The following is a 15,112-nucleotide window of genomic DNA, read 5'->3' on the forward strand; positions in this document are numbered from 1 at the left end:
AAGGCGACCGGGCGTGGTGTTGGCCACCCGCCCCCTCGTGTGCCGTGCCGGCCTTCATAGGTGCTACTCACGAACAGCACTTGCCCCAACAGTATGCTAAAGGCTACACGGGGGGGGGGAATCTTTGTAAAGATGCGAGCTGTACGCTGTCGATATTAAACACGGACAGATTGAGCGCACAGTCAGCTCCCAATTATCGGGACTAATGGTCGGTGTTGGGGCGGAGTGGTAGCCCAGATAAAAGTAAAACGCAAACAATGCGAATCAGGCTATGGAAACGTATTAATGTTTTCACCTTACTAGACTGGGGGCGAAGATAGCAGAACGAGGTGCCTGTTTATCTAACAGCTTCTTAATGTAATCATTGTGTAGTGCTCGACTCGACATGACAGCTTCTTAAAGTAATCATTGCATTCGCCGACGCGTTTGCAGGTCGCGTGGGCACCGAGTCGACGAGTAAGGAGCCGCTCGTAATTGAACGAGCACGGGGTCGTCCGCGAGCCCGGATTATTTGCCCACATGGAGGGTCGAGGGTTAACCGCGCTCCGTTCAATGCCGTCCGTTCCTCGCGACGCCGTCAGAGTTACCTTTGCAAACCGGCAAGGGGTCGCTCCACTGCCCGCTGGGGAGACACTGAGTGCTCTCTGCTCCGTGGATTACGAAGCCCACGTCACAGGAAAAACCCACCACGTCGTCCAGATTGAATCGGCCACCGTGAGCGATGCCGTGCACAGGACTGCCCGGGTGTCCGCAGCTGATTGCTGCGAAGATAGGCAACGCACGGAGCGAGCTCACCGTTAGTATTTCCGCGGCAGTGACTTGTGGTTTGGCCACCTGAAAAGAAAAATCTGAAAAGTAAAACGTTGTCGTGGATTGATAGGAAGCCACTGGAGCTGTGCATTTTCAAATATAGATTGGCAAACTAATTTGTTTAGAGCTGCTTTTTTTTTCGATTATTACGGTTGGCTACGTACAGCGCGAAAGAAGTTCAACATACATTACGCTTACATGTACAGTAGTCCCTCAGTTAACAGTGACATCGGTTAACGGTTATCCAGTTAACGTTTCACCTCCCATAGGACCCCATGGTTTCGACTTAACGTGAACATTTTGATTAGACAGCCAGTTTTGTTTTACCAGGTTTAGTTTCTTTTTTCACATTTTTTCACACTTTTGTTATGTAGGCTAGGCATAGTCACAAACCGAACCTCTCCATAATAAAGGCTCAGTCATTTGTTATATAGTCTATTACCATCTACATGGCAGAGGCTCGGTCTCATTTGCAGCATTTTGTTATGTAGGCTAGGCGTAGTCACAAACCGCACCTCTCCATAATAAAGGCTCAGTCATTTGTTATGCAGTCTATTCATAGTCTCAAGCCGCACCTTACCATAATAATAAAAAGTGTGCCGTTCCTGGCCCTTCCCCCCCACTCAACCATTATATATACGGAGTGGTATCTCTTGTAATCTCTCATTTACTTGTAGGGCTGTGACGGTTCTACCTGAAGACGGAAGCTTGTGTTGCCTCCGAAACGTCTTGATTTTTATTTTATTTTACTTTTATTAATTTAAATTTTTTACCTACGTGACTTTACCGAAAAAAACCTAAGAATATTTTGATTAATGGTCACGTGTTTATGTTATGCACGCGGGCACTAAATTTCAGCCAATCCGAGCGCTCGTAAGTGGGGCTGAGCCACGCCCTCAGCCAATCAACGACGCCCATTTATGAGCGTTTAGATCTCGACTGGCTTTGTTTATATTATAACGTTTTCTGTTTTGGCAGTGGAAACAGCTCTCTTGCAGACTCACGTAATTCCTATATTCGATTAACAGTTATCTCGGTCAACAGTACTTTTCGTAGAATGGATTAAAAACGTTAACTGGGGACTACTTTATTTGTCGCTGTGTGCGTGTGTGCGCTAATAAACCAATTTGCTGTACTGCCTTCCCTGCTGGTGCCTGGCCGGCACTTCATTGGTGTTACCTTTGTGCGAGGCGCCAACCCAACCTCTCTGTCACACCACCACACCCAGCCTACAACCTCACCCTCTCTCGCCTGAACGCTTAAAACACCCCACGAGCGTGCGTTTCCCGTCAGACGCAGGGCGGGCGAACATTCTGGGGACACGATTCATCTTGGGTGCAGAGAGAAGGGTTGTTGTGAATGTCTCGGGAGGACGCGCTTTACGATGCGGTGGGCTTCAAAGTGGTGATACACTGGAGGTGGGGAACCAGAGGGCAGTCGTCTCTGGGTCTGCGAGAGAGACACGGTGCTCGCAGCTGGCGATCAGCACAGTGCGACGGCCACTGTGGAATCGTGTCTATTGAGCTGATGGACCTTGGACAATAAATAAATGACCGGTGTGCAAGGGAGGGAGTTGTGAGAAGTGTCCCGCAGGCTCGGGCGAGACATCCACGCCGATAAAGAGATGGCACGACGCCTTTGTTGGTGTTTCGCTGCAAGGTCACCTCGCGGTGACGAGATTCATCATGCGCGTTCCGGCGTTCGTTATGTCCACGAATCACGGCGCGCCGCACGAACGCGGGGCGGCATCGTCCGTGGCCAGCGCTATCACAATGTCATCACGTGCCCGGCGGCCTCCGACAGATTGTTTTGGTACGAGCAGAGCCGCTGATTTATAAGCGAGTTGACGGTATTACCGTACAGAGATTAATTTCTCGGTGACAGAGTGGAACGAGAACATCGAGCGGCGTCGGTTCATCTGTTGGGAACCAAGGCTCACCATTCAGAGTTTCAAGCGTCACGCGGATTTGTCCGTAGCAGAACCGTACACAACGTGTACACATGCACCGCCAAGGTCATAAGGTCAGCACGACCGATGCCGGTGATGCTACCACACCTCACCAATCCCCGCCGCCCTAACGACCGTAAAAGTAATGGAACTAAAACGACGACGCACGCGAAGTAATTTAACGGCACAAAGTGTAAGTGAATGAAGCGGGCATTTCTGAATGCACCATTTTGTGTGCGGCTGGCAATGGCTAACGGAGCAATAGAAAAAAAACACCGACCTGAGAGACGTCGCACAAAACTCCACTGAGCATGAAACTAGCAAACATGCCAATGTCGAACCCTCATGAAAGGGCATCTTGAGACTCAGCAAGTCCGACTGGAATTAGACGGCGTTATTGCAATGGACAGGTAACGTATTGCTGAACAATTAGACGGCGTTATTGCAATGGACAGGTAACGTATCGCTGAACAATTAGACGGCGTTATTGCAATGGACAGGGTAATGTATCGCTGAACAATTAGACGGAGTTATTGCAATGGACAGGGTAATGTATCGCTGAACAATTAGACGGAGTTATTGCAATGGACAGGGTAATGTATCGCTGTGTGTTGCGAAGTATGAGGATTCTGTGTCTGAATTGAGGTGACTTCGCTTATACACTTTGCAGTGCACCGTGTTCATTAAATATACATTTTATTTTATTTAAAATTTTACCAGGTAAGGCCCCCTGAGCTATTTAGCTCTTTTTCAGAAGTGACCTGGCCATAAATGATAGCTCAACGAAGTGGCTTATCACGTGGAAATTTTTGCAGCCAAATACTCTACAACGCGTGCTCCTAAATATGGAGGGAAAAAAACCGGAGGACGCGAATAAAATCCACACGACCACGGGGAGAACATGCAAATAACATGCAAACTCCAAATATACAGCAGGCATCAGGGTCGGGATCGAACCCACGACATCCTCTATACCGGGCGAGGTATCTAACATCTCGCACACCGCGGCGCCTGTGCTGTGTGTTGTAGAAGGAAGTCAGGCGTCACATCGCAACATTGATAAACATGTACCCACAGGGCCAGGGCTGCTTTGCAATGGTTTTGACAACATTAGTAACCATGGTTCTGAGTTAACATTTTTACAAAATCCGTACGCGCTTGCGATTATTTAATTAAACACGTGTATTTTTAAATACACCATTACCGCAGAATAACAACCTCCATTAGCGACGGAAATATAAAAAAAAGAAGTGGCACTTACGCACGCACGCTGGCGAATTCCCAGACCAGTAGTGGTCCTGTTGGCAAATCCTGACGGAGGAGCCAATGAGACGGAATCCAGGGCTGCATTGGTACACGACCGTGTCCCTGTAACCGTAGCTCTCCCCGACCACCTGCCCATTCACGATGGGCTCCAGCACCCCACAGTGGCCCGCTGGATGGAACAAAAAAACGTGTCAGCGCTCGACTCGCGTGGACATTTACGACGTGTGTGTGTAGTTTGTTGTCCTTCCCCTGCACCTCCTATTAGCGCGGTCGGCTACGTACAGTGCGAAAGAGGTTCAACACACAGAAGTACACACGACATGGAGACCTCTCCCACGTGTTTTCGGGTTTGCGCCGCGTGCCGTTCGGCACGACGTCCATCGTTTTTGCTCGCACGGCCGCCGGGAGCTTGCTTGGCAAACGCCCACCACACCTTGGATGGAGGCGGCGGATGGCGGTTCAAGAAGCTCTGCCCGCCCACTGTTCTGACCACTGCTCCGGGAGATCGAACCAGGCGACCTCCGGATCGCGAGTGCAGCGCGCCGACCGTGACACCGCGGCAGCATCGGTGCCGGCACTCGGCTCGACGTTCTGCAACCGAGCACCGTGGTGGCATTTCAACGATAAACTATGTTTTTTATTTTACCAGGTAAGATTCTACTGCGCTATACAGCTCTGTTACAAAAGCGACCTGGCTATCACAAATTATAGGTCAACGAAGTGACTTATCATCGTGTGCAGATTTATCGTAGCCAAATACTCTAAAATGGTTGACGTCGATTCTAAATGTGGAGGGAAAAACCGGAGGACCTGGAGAAAAATCCACGCGACAAAGGGGAGAGAGACACGCAAACTGCAAATATGCAGGCGTCAGGGTTGGGATCTATCCCCCCACGACCAGGCGAGTTAGTTAACATCTCTCAACCATGGCAGAGCACAGAGCGAAGTGCACGGTCAGCAGTCGGCCGGACAGCGGCGCCTTTGTGCTGTGACTCACGGTGGCCTCGCGACGCCGGCCAATCCGCTCGCCTGCTTCCTGCGTAGGCGCTCGGGTCGCACGCACGTGGATTACAGGGCACGAACCAGCTACCAAATGGATGCCCCTATTCCACTGGCACAGGACTGTTGACAAAGGGGAGCTCTACGGGCCCAGGCTGTGCGTGCGGTGGAAGGGTCGGTGTTTAGAGAAGATAATCATCGTGGGTTTCCGGCTGTCGTCGTGACTCTGTTTTGAAGGGAGTTGGTCGATTTTGAGCAACGGCAGCCACCGGTCCAACAGGGCCGATTCACGGAGTGCCACCTCTGGCCACTAAGGGACGTCATTCCTCTGTCCCTTCGTGTGCGGAAGCTGCGTGGGCACGCGGTGCCTGATTGTGCAATCACTTGACTCGGTCTTCACCTGGCAGAGGAACTCACTGGTGTGGGCATTGTGTCCAGATATTTAAAGTGTCTGTCAGCTCCTCACACAATCCAGGATTGAAAAACCCGGGATGGACTGTTAGAGGGTCAGCCCGAATTTTTCTATCCACTGCATGTGTTTATTGCGTGACGAGTTCGCGATTTGGAAACGTAGAGAAGAGAGTGCACAATTATGGCCGAGAAGACCCGGAGCTCCGTGTGTCAGTTTGCACGCAGCGTCATGGTGGCCGATGACGTAAGTACGATTCCGCGCGACTTATTTCGAATGAAATCTCTGCCGCCAAACCCAGAGCTGCACATTAGCGCACACTCGCCCAAGGTAATCCCCTCCCTTCGTGAACCGTCACGGAGAATCGTTTCGCAGCCTCGTTTACACGCGCTGCGCGCCACATCCACATTGGCGGGGGGTGGGGGGGGGAAGCTCCTCCACGTCCTTGCCGACAACTGAAAAGGAGACGAGCATCACCAAAGCGACGCCGCCGAGGCTCGAAGGCGGCGGTGGAGCCGGCGCTCACCGATGCAGCTGGCGTCGGTGCCGCTCCACAGCCCCGTGCTGAGGCACTCCCTCCCCGGCGAGCCCGCCAGTGTGTACCCCGAGTTGCACGAGAAGATGGCGGTGGAACCGAAACAGATCTGTGTGCCAACTTTATTTCCGTTGGGAGGGGTCGGCAGCTCGCCGCACGATATGACTGCGGGGGGGAAGAGGGGGTGGAATCGGCGCGACGACGTGGGTTTAGTTGACAGTTGCCGCATCATTACTGTGCGCTGCAACAATGACGTACGATTCACCTCCTGAAGCATCGACGGAATTAAGGAGCGCGAGCGAAGAGATTCCCGAGCGCCGCCGCTCACGGGGGCAGCGGCGGCACCTCAACTTACAATCACAAAACGGTTTCCAAGGCAACCAACACCACTGTGTACACCGGAGTACATAATAAACTATCGTTGTAGAACAAACTCTTGTGTCGCCACGTCGTGGTAGGCTTACACTAGCCATTGCACAAGCCGATCATGCATCACTTAGATGGTGACATACGAGTCTGAATGAACTTACTTTCACACTGCGGTTGCTTAGAAGGCCAACTCCACATTCCGTTAGCTTCACAGGTGATGGTTTTGAGGCCTTGCAGGTGGTACCCGGGGTTGCAAGCGAACAGCACCTGCGACCTGTACTCATTTTTGGGCTCGCCAAGATATCGCCAGTTCCCGTGCGTCAACACGAATCTGCTGATGCTGGGACATGTCATCACTGCGGGGCGACAGCACACGTCAGAGCAGCGGCTTCGTGCCAGTCGAGACGCGCGAGCGCTCTCTCTCTGCGTACACACACAGTCTGACGGGTTAGATCGCGTAAGTATAAATGTGTCGTAACCCTCCACCACCCAACACAGTAAAGTTTGTCACGTATTATTATGCAATACACCTTTCAATTGTATTCCTTGTAAAGGCAACACATGCTAATCAACTGTGAAACGACATGTCCCGGACCGCGTCCGTGAACACAAGGCAGATCTGAAACACGGTAGGACCAATACCTCTGCCGTTGCCGATCGTTGTTTTAACGCTGTGGACTCACGCGAAATAGATTTTTCCAATACGGAGGTACTCTGCAAACCTACCGGCTACCTTCAGAGATTTGTTCATGAAGCCATCCAGATATATAAACATAGACACAACTTCAACCGAGATGATGGGTAGAAACTGAGCAATCATTGGAAGGACGTTATTAACCAGGTAAAGTCTTAACTGAATGTGATGTTTCCATCCTACCTGCCTATGTCAGCTGTTATTTCGACTCTCTGTGTCTCTCTCTCTATGCCTCTCTCTTAGATCTCTCATGCTCACATGTCCGTTGCATTGCACTCTCATGCCTTTGGATTGCACTCTCATGCTCACGTCTTTTGGATTGCACTCTCATACTCACAGGCCCTGTGGATTACACCCGTTGGGTTGCACTCCCTCATCGAGCAGGCCGCTCTCCTTCTTTTCTATAGTTACATGCTAATTTCTCACATTAACATCATGCTAATCTCTCACTTTAATACTGCCACTTCCGTGCCCTCTAATTTCTCACACTAACATCGTGCTAATCCCTCACATTAACAAAGCCACTTCCATGCCCTTTAATTTCTCACATTAACATCACTAGCCCCGGCCACTTCTTTATGACCGTTGGGCTACAATCATTTCAAACCTTTTAAAACAGTCTGCCTCAGCAGCAGGCCACGCTTTCCCACCTGATGACGGACGCTTGTGTTGCGCCCGAAACGTCGTGATTTATTTTATTTTATACCTACGTGACTTTACCGAAAGAACCAAAAAGTATGTGATTAACAATTTATTGTTATATAATTACAATAACACCCCCCCCCCCTCTGCTCTCCGCACCTGATTGGTAGTGATGACGTCATCTTGCTCTATTTAAGACTGTAAGTAGGTAGATTGCTTCACTATTCTGGCAAATCGCCCGATGATGCTGGATGTAATTACCAGTGAAACGTCGTACTACGCAAATTGTAAATGTTGTGGATTTACTCTCCAACACACCGGTGTGCTGAACTAGTAACTAATTGGCGCATTCTGTTTACGTGACAAACCTTACTAATTGGCTGTGTCGGGTGGTGGTGGGTTTAACGACACATTTATATTTATGCGATCTAACCCAAAAACCTCTATTATGGACAATATTACTACTACGTGTTAAACTTACTCCCCAAAAGTGTGAGCGGCAGGCGATGATAGCAGCAGCAGCGTTGTGATTGTTTTGTCAATGCGGCCTTGCCACACAGCCAAGCTCAAGTTGATTTGTTTCGTCAGGGGGGGAAAGGAGTTTATGACAGTCGCATTTGCAAATAGTGACACCGAGTCACCAAAAACGACTAAAGTAATTACACATAAAACAAAGTACATCAAATGAAGCAAAAATTCAAATCGGCGCAGAAGCTACCACATTACAGAGGAAATAAAAAAAAACAGTACGCAAACATAAATCAACATTATATTACCTGGAACGAAATTCTACTCTGAAAATGTGTCGGTTTTTTGTGTATGCATTCTGTTAGCTTTTTGTGTGTGTGTGCGCTGGTTATACCACCTTGATGCACGACCTTGCCATTCGGAAACTTGAGGGTTCTGTTCGTTGTTGTTGTTGCTGCTATAACCAGGATCCTGGAACCAGGTCTGCATCGAAAGTAAGCGTTGTCCAAAATGGGGTTTGAGCCCTGCGCCATGGTGGCGAGGAGACGTCATCTTCCTCGCCTGGTGTATGCAGGAGGTCGGGAGTTTGATACCAAAACCGACGCCTGCTGCTGTATATATGGAGTTTGCGTGTCTGTTTCCCCGTGGTCGCGTGGATTTTTTTCTCCGGTTACTCCAGTTTGCCCCTCGACATTTAGAAACATGCGCTTAGATTATTTAGATTTTTCTGGTGCTATAAATGTCCAAATGATGGGCAATTTTTTTAGCTATCATTTGTAGCCAGGTCGCTTCTGAAAAATAAGTTAAAACCTCAGTGGGCTTTGCCTGGTAGGATAGGGATGGTTTTGTTTAATTTGTATTTGTTTGGGTGATTTGTTTACTTTTCTGGTACTCTGCACTACTATACAGTTTGTTGTTGAAACCTTCTCACCCACCCCTCCTGAACATCTGTGAAAAAGAGCTTTATAGCTCATCGGATTCCTCCAGTATAAATAAATATGCTGATTCTGATAAAGCGATGGGGGTAAAACGAGAAAGGGCGGACACCTACCGGCACAGACCGGGGGCCTGTTCTTGTTGCTCCACTCGCCGCTTGCCAGGCACTCGGCACTGATCGAATCTCCGGGCGACAGCATCCACCCCAGATTGCACCGGTACGTCACCTCGGATCCCACCGTGTGCTCAACTCCTACTACAATGCCATTGTCCGGCAGGTTAGGGACACCGCATGTAATTGCTGAGGAAGAAAAAAAACAATCAAAATCAGGATTATTATTTTTGTCGTCATATCAGGGATGTCACTGTATGGTGCCGGCCTGGAAGGGTCGTGCCATTAGATGTTCCTACATCGTGGACAGCACCGTGTGGGTGGTTGTGTGTGACACAGCCCTAGTGTGGACAGCACCATGTGGGAGGCTGTGTGTGACACAGCCCGAGGGGGGACAGCACCGTGTGGGTGGCTGTGTGTGACACAGCCCTAGGGGGGACAGCACCGTGTGGGTGGCTGTGTGTGACACAGCCCGAGGGGGGACAGCACCATGTGGGTGGCTGTGTGTGACACAGCCCGAGGGGGGACAGCACCGTGTGGGTGGCTGTGTGTGACACAGCCCTAGCGTGGACAGCACCGTGTGGGAGGCTGTGTGTGACACAGCCCTAGGGGGGACAGCACCGTGTGGGTGGCTGTGTGTGACACAGCCCTAGGGGGGACAGCACCGTGTGGGCGGCTGTGTTTGACACAGCCCTAGTGGGGACAACACCGTGTGTGAGGCTGTGTGTGACACAGCCCTAGCGGGGACAACACCGTGTGTGAGGCTGTGTGTGACACAGCCCTAGCGGGGACAGCACCGTGTGGGTGGCTGTGTGTGACACAGCCCTAGTGGGGACAGCACCGTGTGGGTGGCTGTGTGTGACACAGCCCTAGTGGGGACAGCACCGTGTGGGTGGCTGTGTGTGACACCAGCCCTAGCGGGGACAGCACCGTGTGGGTGGCTGTGTGTGACACCAGCCCTAGCGTGGACAACACCGTGTGGGTGGCTGTGTGTGACACAGCCCTAGTGGGGACAGCACCGTGTGGGAGGCTGTGTGTGACACAGCCCTAGCGTGGACAGCACCGTGTGGGAGGCTGTGTGTGACACAGCCCTAGCGGGGCTTGGCGAGCACTGGGATAGTGTGGGCACCATGCGCAGCATGTGGTGGGGGTTCCCACGAGGGGGAGTGGGTGAGTGTCAGCCCAGGGGCAGGGTTGCCACGGGCCATGGCACTCTGGTTGACCCCGTAGACACGTGATCCGGAGTGTCCACACAGGGGGCCCCAGGTGGGGGGGGGGGGGGCGAGTGGGTGATCACGTGTCCGGAGAGAGCTCTTGAGAAGGAACGAGAGGGAACGAATATGTTCGGGAAGGCGGGCGGGGCCGAGGGCGGAGCGGCCCCGACCGGAGAGGGATATAAGGCGGGTCCATGGGAGGGACCGGGGTCTCTTTTCGTTATACAAGCGGGAAGCTCTGCGTCTCAAGCTGGAAGCACCTCGTCCTACGGGGGACCACGTGGTCGGAGACCAGAGCGAGGGTCTGACCCTTTGTAGCAGTAACTCCCCTGTATAGAGTAGTTAGCCGGGTGGTCACCACCCTAGGTGGTATCTGGTAAAGGGGCAGTTATCCCTGTGTGTTACGGTGCTACAAATAAATGTGTTGCCTCAAAAAGAAACAACGTTTGTGACTCAGTTGGACTCACTACATTTTAATAAAGAAAATCGATTAATAACTGTGAGAATAAATACGATTGGAGCTCAAATAAAGAGTGATGATCAATGTAGGAAATAACCAGTCTGTAATAAACACCTTCTGTGAAAAGGGGAATTTGCATTTAGAGTAAAAAATAATACAATTTCGATATTCTTCTACCTCCAGTGAGGGGAGAAGAGAGCAAGATGATAGAGAAAGGGGAGGCCAGGAGCAGATTCATGTAGAAAGTTTGCGACATTAAGAACACAATCTTTACAGTTGTGTTCCGGCATACGATAGGGAGCCAGTGAAGGGCTGTGAGGATCGGGGAGATCCGGGGTTTATTTGTTGATTTGAGTGAGGAACGTGACAGTGGTCATTTGCTTCATCTGAAGTTGCCGTGCAAGGAATTCGCGAGGCGCACGAAGGAAGCAAGCTGCCATCGTTCGAGGCGCGGACGAGACTGAGAGAGGTGATCGCAACCACTCGCCGCACACCCACGGCTTGACCGCCGACTCCAGGACTTGACGTAGCGGCCGCAGCTGCCGACATTCCGCAGCATGCACAATTGCTCTATTGGACACGACCAGTCGAGAGAGAGTAAATATCTGGCTCCATTCACATTATAGTATGTGGGGGGTGGCGCGCTGATGGGACTAAAATATAGTTTGCTAATGATGTGCAGTCACGCCTCATTAGTGAGGGCTTGCCGCGCATTTCAAGTTATCTTCACATACTTTAACCCCGGGGGGCTTGGGTGGGGTGGAGAGACCTATGGCCCGTGGGTGGGCTGGATAGGACCTGTGACTTCATTTAATTCGGCACTCCGGACTGCGCGCGGCCAGCGGCCATGTCAGCCCTATCACTTATTCAAGCGGGCCACAAGCGACGTTTATCCATCACTGTAAGCGCGTCTCAGCCACTTTAATCGGGCGTCGGAGGGGAATATTTTTCAACTCGGTCTACCTCAGCTTGGCGAGGCCCATTGCGCTAAAAGCTCTTTTACGGAACATTCAAGGCCCTTGCCGATAACTTGAGGGTATCCAGCAGAATGTGCTTAACTGACCGCAGCCGAGTGACGAGACGCAGATAAGTCAAAAGTGGCCCAGATGTGTTGTTGCCTGCGTAAGCGAATGTCGCTGGAAGACTTCGGTCCAGAAGACCCATTGGCGGATGGCTAAAACGATTTTAGCCCGGCGGTTGTTGAAGGTGATCCCCGGCGTCAAAATGATGACACAAGGAGGCAGATGAGAGCTGGTTGGAGCGCCGTTGGAAAGCTGAACCTGATAATGAAAAGTAACGCAGCGACGTACCTCATTTTCACTAAAACACTTTATTTATATTTTTTCTATATTTAGTCACTTCCTTAGCTTTCCTATACTTTGTACGCCTATCGTGCCTTTGTATTTTTGTTGTTGTAACTTTCTGAGCCCGTGCTTCATAGGTCATTGGATTCCTCCTCCAGTCTAAATAAATCTTCTAAATTAGTTTTTTTTAATGAGCATGCACCGCTTCAGAATAATGGTCATTGAGAAATGTACGGAACAAAAACTGAAGAGTGTGCAAAGAAGCATGGAGATATTGCATGCTGAGAATTCCGTCGAGACGTAACAGGGAACAAATAGATTATAGAACATCTGCAAGTTGCAGGGTGGTGTCGCGTTCACCGCCGAATCTCGGAACGCGCAAGCGGTAAGTGTTCATTTTCTTTAGAGAGGAGTAGCGCCGCTGCTTTTAAAGACGTCGCTACTCACCGCAGTGAACTGCAGCGACACGACCACCTCACTGTACGATAGCCGGCGCCAAACTGTGCCATGTGCCCTCACGCATGGCCTTGTGGGAGCCTCGGTACGCCTACCGACCTGAAGACGTAGCGATAAAGATATCTGAGTTTGTTGTAGATATTTTCTTTTATTCATAATCAACGTTTTTGAGTTAGATCACGTTATTTATAAATGTGTCGTAACCCTCCACCACCCAACATGGCCAATCAGCAAAAAAAGTGTCACGTTGACAAAAGACAAATAGTTCACTGCTTTAGCCCACCGGTGTGTTGAAGCGTGAAACCACAACATTTACAATTTTTTGAGTACGACGTTTCGCTGGTAATTGCAACCAGCATCATCGGGCAATTCGCCAGAATGGTGAGGCTCTGCTCTTGCTCCCGGTCTTAAATAGAACAGCAGCAGGGTGACGTTATCATTGAACTCATCAGGTGCAGTGATTTGAGGCGGAGGTTATTGTAATTATATACTAGTACTGGTAGGAACGAAGTGGACCAGCCTACAACAGATTATATCGTCCGTCCGTCCGTCCGTCCGTGTAGCAACATCGCCCCCTACTGCAAACACTTGGCATGACCCTACAAAAACCTTTAGACTCAGTGACGCTTTCCTGGCTAAACAAGTGTAACATTCCCTTATAATTCCCTCAGATAGCTTTTAATTAAACCATTTTAATTAATGAGGCTTTCCTGGCTAAACAAGTGTAACATTCCCTTATAATTCCCTGAGATAGCTTTTAATTAAAACTTTTAAATTAAAATTTAACTCACAGCGCCCTAAAGCCTACAGCTAGGCCTAAAGCCTCGACCTACGCCTCAAACTCTCCCTTCGTATCGTACCCCCGCGTGTGTGCAAGGGAGTTAATGTTTAACAATGTTACATTCCCTGATGCTTTTAAATAGAAACATTTAAATTTAAAGCTTTTACATAAATAATAAAAACATTTAAATTTAAAATTAACTCACGGCGGCCTAAAGCCTACAGCTAGGCCTAAAGCCTAGAATTAGGCCTCAAACTCTCCCTTCGTATCGTACCCCCGCGTGTGTGAAAGGGAGTTAATGTTTAACAATGTTACATTCCCTGATGTTTTTAAATAGAAACATTTACATTTAAACCTTTTACATAAATAATTAAAACATTTAAATTAAAAATTAACTCACAGCGGCCTAACGCCTACAGCTAGGCCTAAAGCCTAGAACTAGGCCTCACACTCTCCCTTCGTATCGTCCGATTCGGTGTAGCAACATCGCCCCCTACTGCAAACACTTGGCAGGACCCTACAAAAATCTTTAGACTCAGTGGGGCTTTCCTGGCTAAACAAGTGTAATAATACATTATGTTTATATTCTTTGGTTATTCGTTCCTACCAGCCCACCCTGCAGGGTCCTGTATTAATAATCAGGCAATTGTTACGATGTTAGTTGTAGATTAGTAATCAGTTGTAATGTGTGTTATTGTAATTATATGCTACGTTAGTAATCGGTTAATTAGTATTTGTTTTCCCTATAAGGAATTGTAATATGTATTATTTAATAATATGCTTCCAGGCCACACTAAGTCTGTAGCTGTCTGAGCGGTTAAAGTTATTTCTGTTTCTCTCAATTTCAATGGATTATCTAATTAGTCTTTGCCAGTAGTAACTAGTTTTACACAACACTTCAACGTTATCAATAATGGGATCTAACCCAAAAACATTGATTATGAATAATATTGGTCGCGAAAGCCTACGTATTTTTTTTTTGTTTACATCATCGGAATGGAATAGAAAAAAAATGTATGACCCCGTTCCCGACGACGTACACATACGTGCCACGGAGATGGAGCAAAGAAATCAGCTTGTGTGCCGCCGGAGCTGGGTGGATCATTACATCGCGGGACCATGAGAGATGGCGATGGATTAGTGAGGCTTTCATCCAGCAGTGGATTGATCAGGGCTGACGATGGATTATTTCTTATTAAGAAAATCATTACAAAATACTGTATATACGGTTTTAAATCTCCATATTAATGTTTTGTGATATTTAAAAATAATAAGGAATATTACGCTGAAATAATTGATCCTTTCATGACCTTTTGATAATGACTTTAATAATCCAGACCTAAGATAAAATACATAACTAATTTTACTTCAAATATTATATTCATCAGAGGTTTCCATGCAAAGATTAAATTTTTACTAATTTAGCAGCTTAAAATAGTTTTGCTCGACAGAGCGCACTCATCTGCGATGCATCTCAAATGCTGATGTCAAAATAGAAATGACTGATGAGGAGCAGAAATGAATTGTCTCAGGATCTTGGGCAGTATCGTGAGCGGTCAAAACAATGACATTGGCCCGTGAGAAGCTTGCTTGGGCGCAAGATATTTGGCCGTGCAAAAATTGAAAAATAAGTCAACACATTCGTCGCCAATTGTGCTCGTGCAGCACCGCACACGCAGCGTCGCCAATCCCTTTAATAACAACGAAAG

The 15,112-nt window shown here is 48.9% G+C and overlaps 1 protein-coding gene across 1 annotated transcript in view; it reads right to left on the minus strand.

Moving 5' to 3' along the window:
* The window catches only part of LOC144724246 (CUB and sushi domain-containing protein 3-like), a 256,770-nt gene that overhangs the window by 36,336 nt on the left and 205,322 nt on the right, over positions 1-15,112 (minus strand). The window contains exons 39-43 of the mRNA XM_078603219.1: positions 9,192-9,377; positions 6,498-6,692; positions 5,959-6,132; positions 4,020-4,193; positions 588-761 (exon numbers count right to left, since the gene is read on the minus strand). Coding sequence (XP_078459345.1) covers positions 588-761; positions 4,020-4,193; positions 5,959-6,132; positions 6,498-6,692; positions 9,192-9,377 — 903 coding nt within the window. The remainder of the gene's footprint in view (positions 1-587; positions 762-4,019; positions 4,194-5,958; positions 6,133-6,497; positions 6,693-9,191; positions 9,378-15,112) is intronic.

The sequence above is a fragment of the Lampetra planeri genome, chromosome 2, assembly GCF_965212315.1.
Source record: "Lampetra planeri chromosome 2, kcLamPlan1.2.h2, whole genome shotgun sequence".
Classification (NCBI taxonomy): domain Eukaryota; kingdom Metazoa; phylum Chordata; class Hyperoartia; order Petromyzontiformes; family Petromyzontidae; genus Lampetra; species Lampetra planeri.